At 41.0% G+C, this 13361-nt stretch overlaps 1 protein-coding gene across 1 annotated transcript; it reads right to left on the bottom strand.

Annotated features, from left to right (window-relative positions):
- Positions 1–10693: 10693 nt before the first annotated feature.
- On the bottom strand, positions 10694–12044 carry LOC143710751 (uncharacterized). Its single transcript, XM_077201880.1, has 2 exons — positions 11939–12044; positions 10694–11417 (listed from the first exon to the last, which is right to left on the bottom strand). The coding sequence occupies exons 1-2, from the start codon at positions 11939–11941 to the stop codon at positions 10746–10748; spliced, it is 675 nt and encodes a 224-aa protein (XP_077057995.1). The 5' UTR covers positions 11942–12044; the 3' UTR covers positions 10694–10745.
- Positions 12045–13361: the final 1317 nt, after the last annotated feature.

The raw sequence follows: 13361 nt of genomic DNA, 5'->3' as shown, positions 1-13361 counted from the left end.
TGGACCAACCCACACCCACCATGCGAAACATATACAGAGTCCTGGCATGCCTGTTCGAGCCCCTGGGATTTATAGTCCCCTTTACTACGCGGGCCAAGGTCCTGGTGCAGCACTTGTGGGACAAGCAGAGAGACTGGGATGACCCGTCACTGCCTGAGGATGTGCTGCAGTCATGGCTGACGTGGGAGGAAGAATTGCAGCATCTTTCCCAGATTCTACTGCCTCGCTGCTATGAGATGAACACTTCAAACCTCCAGAGAGACCTACATATCTTTGCTGATGCATCAGAGAAGGCATATGGCTCAGTGGCCTATTTGCGAACGGAGAGCTCACACGGCCGTGTGGAAGTGTCTTTCCTGACTGCTAGATCCAGAGTAGCCCCGAAGAAGCAACAATCAATACCAAGACTAGAATTGTGTGCTGCCCTGACAGCTGCACAGCTTGCTGCACTACTCCAAAGAGAACTGACTGTTAATATCCACAATGTTATCTTCTGGACAGACTCCACAACAGTACTCACAGGGCTTCAGTCCGACTCCTGTCGGTACAAGGTATTCGTGGGAACACGGGTAGCTGAAATCCAGGAGCTGACTGATATCCGGGCCTGGAGATATGTGGATTCTGCCAACAACCCAGCTGATGACATAACGCGGGGAAAAACACTGCTGGAACTGGCTGGTTAGAACAGATGGAGTCAGGGCCCTGCTTTCCTACAACAGTCGCCTGAAGTATGGCCTACACAGCCAACCACAGAGGTGACAGAGAATTCTACTGAGCTGCGGAAACTCCCTGTCTACTGTTTCACTACAAGCATACAGACTTCTCTGCTACCAAATACTGATCAGTTTTCTTCGTTCAGAGCGCTGATAGAGGAGGTTGCACAATCCAGCTCTGTTTCATCAGTGAACCCCGTCAGCATTTCTGCTGATGACTACCAAGAAGCAGAGAGAGAAGTATTGAGACGAGCCCAGCAGGAAAGCTTTGCTGAGGAGCTCAGCCTCTTGAGTACTGGTAAGCCAGTAGCTGCCACCAGTAGGCTGATCTCACTAGCACCAGAGTATGACAAGACTGTGAGACTTATCCGGGTGGGGGGAAGGCTCCGCGGCAGTGAACAGCTAGAACCAGATTCTATTCACCCAGTGGTCCTGGTCTATCGGCATAAAGTGACACAGCTCATCATCCAGGACATGGACAAGAGCCTTCACCATCCAGGATCAGAACGCCTTTTTGCAGAGCTGCGGCGAAAATACTGGATTTTGCATGGCCGTGAAGCTGTTAACCCATTTGTGCCGGATGCTGCGCGCCGCAACATTACATCTACCGCCGGTTACTGCATTGCGCAACTCTGAACCTCCTGCCGGCTGCTGCGTGGCGCAGCATTTTGTATTAGTCATGCTTTTCATGACACGTGCAGCATAGAACGCACTGTCATTGGTTCTAATACACATGAGGTGGGTCTTGTTGATTGTTTAAAGACCACGTGACCACCCAAATGTACTGTGGTTTGCTGAAAATCACGCCAATCAATCAGACATACACGTGCATTTGTTTTGGATTTTTTTCGGAGACGCAAGCGGGAAAATGGCAACGACAGAGGAGGATTTTGACAGCGAGGGCAGTGACATTGAGTTAGAAGATAGTGAGGAGTTTGAGAGGGAGGAGGTGGTAGAAGATGATTACATGCCGGATGATCCTTTGGATAGAGCACAGGAGTGGGATTTGTGGGACACCGAAGGAGAGGAGGAGGAGGATGGCTTTTACGGATTCCAGATAGATTGGAGAACCGAAGGTTACCAGCCACGCAAGGCGAAGCAGTTCACCCGCAAACCGGGGGTGAAACAGCCGATCCCCGCGGATGCTAGCCCCCTTGATGTCTTTTCACGTATTTTTACTGATGAGCTTTGGGACATGTTGGTGACGGAAACTAATAGATATGCCGAACAGACGCGCGGTCAGACCCCCACCAACTCGAAGTGGAACCCTGTCTCCAAAACGGAGATGAAGACATTTGTCGGGCTGTGTCTAGCCTTCGGTATTTTGAAGCTGCCAGCACGCAGGGATTTCTGGAGGCAGACAAAATGGTTGTACCAGACCAACGTCCCCAAGGCCATGGCAAGGGACCGCTTCGACATGATCTGGAGGTAATGATTTGTGTTTTGTTTTCTTTTTTATAATGAATAACTACCATAATAAATAATAAAATAATTGCATAGTGAATAAATAGCATAATAAATAATAATACAATAATGGCATAATGAATAAATAGCATAATAAATAATAATACAATAATTACATAGTGAATAAATAGCATAATAAATAATAATACAATAATTGCATAATAAATAAATAGCATAATAAATAATAATACAATAATGGCATAATGAATAAATAGCATAATAAATAATAATACAATAATTGCATAATGAATATATAGCATAATAAATAATAATGCAATAATGGCATAATGAATAAATAGCATAATAAATAATAATGCAATAATGGCATAATGAATAAATAGCATAATGAATAATACAATAATGGTATAATGAATAAATAGCATAATAAATAATAATACAATAATGGCATAATGAATAAATAGCATAATGAATAATACAATAATGGCATAATGAATAAATAGCATAATAAATAATAATACAATAATGGCATAATGAATAAATAGCATAATGAATAATACAATAATGGTATAATGAATAAATAGCATAATAAATAATAAAACAATGGCATAATGAATAAATAACATAAATAATAATACAATAATGGCATAATGAATAAATAGCATAATAAATAATACAATAATGGCATAATGAATAAATAGCATAATAAATGGTCATATAAATATGGCATAAGGAATAAGTAACAATAAATATAAACACTATAAATGTATACAAAAAAACAATACATATAAATAAATAAAAACAATGATGGCAAAAAATGTTCAGATATCTCCATCTCCAAGATAACATGGACTCTGCCGTGGACAAAACGGACAAGCTCTGGAAGATACGACAGTGGATGGACCTCCTCCTGGTTAGATTCCAGGCGCTCTATGAAGTAAATGGCTTCGTGACCGTGGATGAGTCCATGGTGAAGTTCAAGGGACGCCTGGGCTTCCGGCAGTACCTCCCCATGAAGCCAGTGAAGTGGGGAATAAAGGTGTGGGTCATGGCGGAGAGCAAAACAGGCTACGTCACCCATTTTCAGGTGTACACGGGTGCCATTCAGGGTAAGACGGAGAAAGACCTGGCTCACCGGATAGTGTCAGACCTGGTGACCCCTTATTACGGGTCCAACCTATCCGTTTACATGGACAACTTTTACACCAGTGTGAAGTTGATGGTGGACCTCAAGGTCAGGGGGGTGCAAGCCTGTGGAACGGTGCGTGCCAACAGGAAGGACCTCCCCAAGAATAAGCAGCTCACAAAGAAGGCTGAGTTGAACAAGCATGAGTTCAATGTGGCGCAGCGGGATGAATTGACCTTCTGCGTCTGGCAAGACACCAAGACTGTGATGGTCCTCTCCAACTACCATGACCCGACAGCTCATGGGTTAGTGAGGAGGAAGGCCAATGGTCAACGTCAGACGGAGGTTCGGGTGCCAGCATGCCTTGCTGACTATCAGCAACATATGAAAGGAGTTGATCTTCTGGACCAGATGGTGGGGTACTACCAGATCCATCATCGGTCTACGAAGTGGTGGAGGAGGCTGTTCTTTTACTTTGTTACGGTGGCGTGCTACAATGCCTTTGTGGCTGCTAAGTCTGTTGGAGGAGCCAAGTGGAAGTACAGGAGGGGCGGCTACAAGGACTGGCTGGAGGATCTGACCCAGGAGCTGATCGTCCCTGTCACTGCGAGAAGTGCTCCTAATGTACTCCCCACCAGCCCAACTGGAGCTTCTGCTGAGCATGACCTGGTCCAGATCAACAACAAGAGGAAGACCTGCAGGGAGTGTTCTCTGAAGCACTGCAGCACCAACGTGCGTCCTGGGTCAACTCTGATGGGGTGCAGGCAGTGTAACCTTCCTCTGCATCGCGAATGCTTCATGTACCACGTCGTTCGCCACAAATGATTTTATCTGACCGTGTGCGTCCGTGTGTCAGTCACTGAGACTGTTCCCAGTTCTACCTCAGGACTTCCCCTCCTCTCTCTTATAACAAGATGCCTTGTTCAGTGTGTTGGGATGTTTAAAATATTATTTGTTATATTTTATATAATTTATTTATATATTTTTTCTTCCCCATATGAATTTGAGATGTTTTAGAAAAATGTGTTGTTATGTTAGTGCTGAGGGAGCATGTTTAAATAAAAGCTGTGATTGTTACCTTTAAAATGTATTTTATTTCATGTTTCTAAGTGCTACAGAGGCTTAGATATCAAGGTTTTGGTAGACGTTGACCATTCTTATTATTTTTTCAGAAAACCGTCAGGAGATAAGGATATTTATCCTAGAAGAACATAGGTTTTTAAAGGCGTTTTTAGCAGGCGTTTTAGGAGCAAATGGGTTAAGCGCCACCAGCACTCCTGTCCAGACTGCCAGAGATGGAGAGCCTCTCCAGTTGTGCCCAAGATGGAAGACCTCCCACAGTCCAGACTACGGCTGATGAAGCCCCCATTCTTCTCTACGGGCATGGACTGCTTCGGGCCTTTCACAGTGAAGGTTGGCCGTCGCCACAAGAAGAGATGGGGCATACTATTTAAATGCCTGACGACGCGCGCTGTGCACATGGATGTTCTGTCCAGTATGGACTCGGATTCCTTTCGAATGGCCCTCCGCCGTTTCATTGCACAAAGGGGTAAGCTAGCAGAGCTCCGGTCCGACCAGGGCACTAATTTTAAGGGAGGTGAAAGAGCACTCCAGGAGGCTTTCAGGTCATTACACCCCACACTCCAGGCGCATCTGGCTAAACACCAGATTAGGTTTCAGTTTAACCCCCCAAGCGCCCCACACTTTGGAGGAGTCTGGGAAAGGGAAGTGAGGTCTGTTAAAGCTGCACTGTATGCCACCATCCAGTCACAGACTGTCCCTGAAGAGGTCCTACGGACAGTACTTATTGAAGTGGAGGAGATTTTAAACTCCAAACCACTGGGTTACGTGTCAACAGACATGGCTGATGCTGACCCAGTAACCCCTAACTTGCTCCTCATGGGGCGGCTCGACCCCTCTTTACCACAGGCTGTGTATGCTGAATCTGAGCTCCTGAGTCGCCGCCGCTAGAGACATACTCAGGTGCTGGCTGACCAGTTTTGGTCCTACTTTGTCCGACACTACCTCCCAACTCTTCAGACTCGCTCCAAGTGGTACAAGGACCCTGCACAGTTGCAAACTGGAACCATACTGATGGTGGTGGACCCGCAGCTGCCAAGAGCGCAGTGGCCTTTAGGTCATGTCACTGAGGTTATTCCAGGAACTGATGGAAGAGTCAGGACTGCAGTAGTCAAGGTCAAGGAAAAATTCTACACGAGGCCAGTCGCTCGCCTTGTAGCTCTGCCTGCCATACCAGACACTGATACGGTCAGTCTTTCTTAGAGTGGCAAATTTAATGTAACAAATTTAGGGGCGGCTGTGACGAAGAATGACTTCTTCAGGCAGATAAATCTGTCTGCTTGGGAATCAGTCAATCAGGAGCGGTACTGCGCTCTGCGGTTCGCAGAAGAAGACAGCTTTCATTCAGTTTCGGGAAAGTTTGAAAGAGAGTGCTGGTGTTGAAAGACTGTGTAGTCTATATTGATATAGAGAATATAATATAGTGTTGCTGTACTTATAATAAGTTCCTAGAATTGTGTGCGTGCAACTACCAGTAAGTATACTGATGTTTGTTGTTCGTTTTACCTCACAATAATGTTGTGGTACGTTAGTGCTTGTTTTCTTACAATGGCGGAGCTTTTCACCGTCTGTGTGTTTAATCGTTGAGAACAATGTAAATTAACGCTGTTGCTCTGCAAGCCTTACGTTTCTCTATTTAAATAATGTCTGTTGTTCTTGCACAATGTGTAACATTGTTTATTTGAAGGAATAACTCTGCAGTTCATAATTATTATGTTCAGCTGAATTTAGCCTGTTGTATATTGTTGCAGTTAATGTGGAACAAATTAATCTTTGAACAGGGATATAGTGTACTACTGCAGTTCTAAGTATTGTATTTGCTTAGTGATAAGCATTTATTATAACACTGCATTTAAGTCATACGTAACAAAACTATAATTTAATATCTTGATTGTGTTTGTTTTATTATATACTGCATGTAATAACTATTTGACATTTATATAGAGAGTCTACATTTACTGATTTATGCCTGTATCTCTGTTTTACAGAACCACACACATTTAAACCTTTATTTTAATAAAACACCTAAACGGAACATCTTGTCTGCATTATAATCGATGCCCCCTGGTGGCCACAACCATTTAAAGACCAGTCTGATTATACAGTCCTTTCTGATCACCAAAACAGGACGCAAGTGTATATTTTCGTGGTGCAAAAGTCAAAGTGGGTTGAATATATTTCCCTCCGATGCTGCCAGGGCTAGACTCTGGCTCCGGGCGGTTGGTTGGCCATCAACCACGCACACATCTAATACGTGTGCCGCAAACATTTTACCCGAGAGAGCTTCGAGAACTGGAGAATGGTGGACTTCGGCCTTGTCGATAACCAATGCAAGTTACGTCTTGCGAGTAATGCGGTACCAAGTCCTGAGGACTTTTCTATCCCTTCAGAGGTATGTGTGTGTCTAAAATGTAACCCTGGTCATTTTACTTGCCTTTTGTTAAATAAGCGGTCTTTATGAACATTTTAGATATTTCGATAATATATCAATTGTATGCTTAATGCCGGAGACTTGTGAATGTGTAGTGTTGACGTGCGGGGCGGGCGACACCGTGTGGTGCCTGTGTGTGTGTTTGTGTACGTGCTTGCTTGCAGGAAGGCGAGTCTGCGAAATGATCCGGGGTCAGAGAGAGAAGCGGTAGGATGTGTGTTTGGACGAACGACTGAAAACTGAAAATTATTGTTCATTATTGATCGTACATTGTACAGAGGTCAAAATTATTGTACAAATACGATAATTATCGTACATCTGGCAACACTGCTGGCTGATGACAGTTCCCCCTCTCCCCTGCCGTGCCACACCCACTCCCTCCCTTCTTCTCAGAGCCATCCACGCCCATTTAAGTTGCATTTTTCAAAAAGATTGTGAGCTAGACTTGAGCTGAAAGAGGGGAGTTTCATGACGCTTTAACAAAATAATAGTCCTATGGCTCTACGTACCCAGGTACGTTTTTATATGAGACTGGGTTGCTATATCACAAATGCAATAGCATATCATAAAAGCAAGATTACACCATAAGTTAACCATAATTGAACTAAACCAGTTCTACCTTCATGCAGCATATTCTCTGGAATTGAAGGCATTTTACAACAGTTCCCACGGGAACAATTTATATATGACAGATTTATGCTAATCAATGACTTGAACATAGTTAACTTCACATCAGCCACGTAAATTCCTCAACTAACCATTCAGAAACATCCTGTTGCCTTCTAGATGTTGTCAGTTCTTGAGTCTCTCCATCATTGTCTGACTCCCGTTTGAACATAAAAGGCTGAAGAGTTTCTGACATTTGTGAGTGCCTGTCTGTGTGATGTAATCAGAGCTTCTAACACTAACTCCTGAAGCTCCGCCCTGTTTTTGAAAGGGCACCAGCTCATTTCCATTTAAAAAGACACACAAAAACAAGCATGTTTTTGCTTATCAACAAAAAGTGACAATTTTAAAGGTGCAGTGTGTGATTTTAGCGGCATCTAGTGGTGAGGTTACGAATTGCAACCAACAAGATTTACAGTGGCCGACAGGAAAATATGTCATCGTCGGAGACAGCAGGGAGTAGCCAGTTCAGCAATGAGGTTTCTTTACAAGGATAAATTAAGAAATTATGTTTACTTAATTATTCAGTAAAACTATATGTTATTGTGAATATTATTGCTACTTGTTCATCATTGTGTCAGTGTTTTATTCGCTGAACTAAGCTTGCTTCCTTGCAAAAAGAGCAACATACTAACGAAACGTGTTTGTCCGTTTAGGGCTACTGTAGAAACTTGTCGCATTTCAACGTAAGGGGATCCGCGGTGTATGTAGATAGAAACTACTCATAAAGTAATACAAATATAACGGTTCATTAAAGGTGCAAAACGCAAGTCTCTGAGTTTTTGCAGAACTACGCCCCCTCTGGCGACTAGCGAAACTGCAACCAGAGTTGTGCACGCTCATGGACCACACGCACGCTGCACGCATGCACCAGCACGAGCTTTTCATAACTAAAGGAGCATCTGCCGCACAGATCTTTGGTGTACAGCCAAAATGTCTTCAGAGGTAATAAAGTTATAAATCTGCAAGTCATTTCAAATATATGGAAGGAAAGACATTTGAGTAAATTACTCTTATGTGTGAGGGGAAAACGGGGGTAGTAGAAAACTTTTCTTTGTGTTTACATCCACCTATGATTGTATTGTTATGAAAACAAGTTCATGAACAATATAATTGATTACTTCGCAAAAGCTCAAAATAATAATCATACCATACAAGGTTGGTCAACAACGTTCACTCAAATGTCTCAAGGTAATAAACAATCAAATGTCACCATGACGTTTTCATAAAAGCCAAACAGGTTGCGGGGTTCAGCCTGTTATTGATCTGCTAAGTAGAATATTCCAATAACAATACATCCTTTTTCTGTTATAATTTACTCAATTTTTTACAGGTAATAATGATTATTACATCAGAGTAATATCTAAAATAGGATTAAATCAGAGCGAAACCAGGTCCAGACCCATTAAAGTTAGCCTCTGAAGAAAGTTATTGTTTTACATAGAGTATAATACATTGTTGCCCCCACATACCTCATATATACTACATACAAAATGTACCACATTCACGGGAACAATTTACTATTTTTACCGAAAAATACAATATAGCCAATGCAACGGCGTTCTTCCTTGTTGGTCAATAACATGAACACCTTAGCATGTTAGCAATGGACACAAGGCTAACGTTACCGCTAGGCCATACACAAAAACATAGTTAGCATCTTTTATTGGATATGTTTTATGTTTCATGATGTACTATTCTTCCGAACACAATTCCTAGTTTATGAAACGGTTCACTAACAATGGTAGTAAAACCAATTCTGATTGTACATGTATCTAGCTTACGCTAAAGCATTACACATTTTACGCATCGTCATTTGTTGTCATAACGTACATAGATTGGCCATATCAAACATTAGAGACTGGGCTATATCTTACCGTTTTATCAAGAAAAAAGCCAACTGAGGATCCCGTTTGAGACCAAGAGCAGACCGGAGATCTCTCCATTTGTTGAATGCCTTCCCGAGGTTGATTCTCGTCTTACTCCGACGCCTGTCTGACTCCAATTTGGACCTTTTGGTGGCACTAGACAAAATTTTTCTTTTCTTTACTTTACGCGGAGTTTGCGGTGGGGTTTGGAATGCACTACAAGCCGGTCTCTTTGAATCCATCTTCTACCTTTGATGCACGAGTTGTCTTCGCTGATGCGGAGAAAGGCGGCGCCGGCGAATACACAAACCTGCGAGACATAGCCTGGTGAGCATGACGTCACGCCCTGTCTCAAATTCAAACCCGAATCCCTCTTATATATTTTACAGTACAGGATTATAGAGGCAATCTCAGTGCGCAGAGAAGGGCTCATTCAGCCCATCAGGCAGTTCTTTAAGCATGTATGGGTTAGAAAAACGGGTATTTTAACATGAATTGTTGCGCAATGCACCTTTAAGTAAGGTCTTTATACACCACTGAAAACTTATTTTTCAAGCTAGTGACGAAACGCGCTCTGTAGCGCTGTTTGTTCGCTGTCAACTACGGTAGAAACATGACGAGACAATATGTCGACCTCCATAGAAGGGGGTGCCGGCGGTTATGGAGATATAAATCTCTCATTCTAAGGTTACAAAAACATAACGGTTCATTATGCAAGGTCTTTATACACCACTAAAAACATAGTTATGGATCTTATATTGCATTTCGGTCAATAGATCCTCAGAAATATTACATATTGCACCTTTAACATGCTATAAATTATCTGCAAGGAATTTTGAGCCAAAACATCACATACACACTCTGGGGACCGAGACTTTTCACATCTTGTAAAAAAGTGGCATTATAGGACCCCTTTACAACACCTTACAAGAAAATTAACACATTTTTAAAATATTTTATTCCCCATTAACTGAGAGTAACAAATAAAACCGGAGCGATCACAAAAATATGCCTTAACATTTAGAGAGAAATCTTAGAATTTAGACGATAAAATCTTATGTTAGAGGGTTTTCTAAATTTTACCATAAGGGTGTCCTCCCTTGAGATGTGGCCACACCCACCAATGTCATATTGCATCAACCAATTTTATCATTTAAAGAAAAAGTTAATCTTTACAGTCGGTTTTAATGTAAAGTGTAAACCCATCAAGAGCAGTACAACCAAACATAAACGGCCCACTTTACCTGTATTCACTACATTTTTTTTTAAGAGTATAGCCATTTGCTATTGGAAGCTATTGCCAAAAAGTCTCTAAACAAAAACATGGGAATGTTCAGGTTATTAAATATTACTTTATTGTAGGACACAAAGAAAACACAATCATCATGATTATCCTATTTGAATGTGCTCTTCCACCAGATCCGACTCATCTTTGAGTCTCAGTGCCCTCCTCCACATTTTTTCTTGGGGAGCACTTCGGTCTTCTGCCACAGACTTGGAGTAGTAATACCAATCACCCCATAAGCAATTCTCTGTCCAGCATTCCCACTGAGTTTACTCTCCTCATCTGAACCCATTCCCAGATCATCTTCCTTCTCATGAACCACCACCGCACGTCCCAGAATGGAATAAGGCCCAAAGAGCTTGGCCCCTGGGAGCTTCAGGAACTGCCTTATAACTCCTTGCTCAGAAGCAAAGTTGCCTAGGTCTCCAGGATGATGAGGGTGGTCAACGCCGTGTGGGTTGTAATGAGGACCAACAGTGATGCTCCCTTGACTGATGTCTCCATACCGATGGATGTGCATGGCACGCTGTTGATGATCGATGGCAGGCAAACCACGGAGGTTGATTTTCACTTCTAAATCTCCATTGGGGAAGACCTGCTTGAAGAGGATTTGCCCAAAGATCTTTGGCTGGCAAGGTGGCAAATTAGGGCTGGGAGTTACTTCACAAGTGGCATAGATTGTGTTGTCGAACTCCACGACTTCCGGCTGTGGAGCTTCGGCAATCGAACAAGCTGGATTTTTAGAGAACTCTCCTCCTTGTATATGCAGGACCAGCAATATCAGAGGGAATATTAGGATGATTTTCTCCATATTGATCTTTAAAGCCTACAATGAAGAGTGGATTTAGTGAAATCATGTCATTTGGGTTAAGAATGTAATATTTGATTAAATAAAGGTCAAAGCTTTGTTGAAGGGAGCTTTGAGAGTGGAAATTGCATTAGGTAAAATAGCACAACCAGATTAGCTTGCAACAGAAAACCATATAAAAGAAATTGTATTTATTTTTGAATTGCCATGTACCCTTGTGAAAAGGTGTGCTTATTTGTATTGAATATGTACTTGTAGCTAGTACTTATTCTTGAGCGTATACTAAAAGGAAAAAAGAGAAAATAATAGGTCTACTTGCAGAGAACATAACATTGATGAAATAAAAAGCCACTGAAGTGTACGTACTACATACAGTAGACTTTCAGAAGCATGTTTCTTAATAAACAAGTCAAGGACTTTTAAAAAGTTCACTTTGCAAATATAAAACTAAAAGTTTATTTTGTACATCGTTTTAATCTTTTTGTTGTGCTTTAAAGTAGTAAAGAATGGAGAGATAAATAACAGCAAAGGTACATTACCATATAGGTGAAAAGTTGTCCTTAATCTGTGTGGAGCCTGAATATTGCAGTCACAAAAATACTACTACACTTTTTCCGTGTGCAGTCCTGAACTGGGGTAGAGAATGTTCCTTTGCAGTCCCACTTTTGGTTGCTCTTTTAGGAACTCATGTGGAGCTACAAGTTAACCATGATAGTCCGTTAGCCTGTTAATCACTGATTAAGTTCACCTGTGTTTCATTTAGCTCCCTTTGTCTGCCTGTGTTTATATAGCATTCAGTTCTTTGTTTTGCCTTGCACAATATGTTCTCCAGTGTAGATTATCTCTATTGTTTTGTGTTTATTAAAATAAGTACTGCTATAGATTTCTCTTCTCTTAATTTGGTGACTCAAGTGTGACGCATTAATTCTTAGTGTACAATTCCACTTGAAGTTCATGCTTGACACCACTTTTTATAGCAGATATTAATTTCTCATAAGTGATTATCTGACAGTTGTTCTTTTTTAAAGAAACCATTTCTACAGACTCTGTCCCAAGCTTGACAAGCCTATATTATACATGCAATTGGGCTGTTATTTAATTGTCTTTGAAGGCAGAAGTAAAAATGTTTGGGGGAAATATTATTTTATGGCATCAATGTTAAAATCCCCTTTTAGTAGAGTGAATGTAGGTAAAGTGGGCCACTTTTTGTTAAACGTGTAATTTAGATAACTATTTTTGTTTTTTCTTTTCTTTATTACTTTTGTTAACTTTAAGGTCCAACTTTAATATTTAATTTTGAATACAGTTGATGTGTTATTTTCAAGGTATAAAGCAATAAACATTTTGAGATCATGCACTCGACAAATTTATTTTCAGGTAAATTGGTCTGGTAATCTGAGCCATCCCTGATTTATCAAAAATGATCCTGTATCTTAAAAACACATGATTTATTAACACATCAATCAAACATATTCCACAGCATATTTACCAGACCCAAAAGCATATAGATAGGCTATGTTGAGTAATATTCATCAGTTCACTCAGTGCATGTGTAAAATTCAAAACAACTGATAGAAATATGTTATATTGACTTTAAATTTGATGAAATTTGAATATCAGATATTCGAATATGGATGAAAATGAACTGTACATTAAAAATGCAACTACAAAACATGCAACAAAAAGGCTAACAAATTCAATAAGAGGAACATTTAAAATGGTAACCATATTGTAAAACTTTTTTTTCTGTCTGTTTTCTATAAAAACTGTAAATTAACTTAATATTTGTCCATATTTTAAAGCGTTATATTCTGCATCTACATTTTGCTCCTCTCATCCTTTCTTCACTCTACAGATTGAACTTAATTCCTCGTCTTATTTTCTGCTCTTTCTTTCATTTGAGTAGGTAAAGTGGATGACCTTTAACCTTCAGTAATTATACTCAAATTAGACAGTAAATCC

This window comes from Siphateles boraxobius, unplaced genomic scaffold, assembly GCF_051911475.1.
Source record: "Siphateles boraxobius isolate OS27281-9 unplaced genomic scaffold, OSU_SipBor_1 48, whole genome shotgun sequence".
NCBI lineage: Eukaryota > Metazoa > Chordata > Actinopteri > Cypriniformes > Leuciscidae > Siphateles > Siphateles boraxobius.
This window is presented reverse-complemented; position numbering and strand designations above follow the sequence as displayed.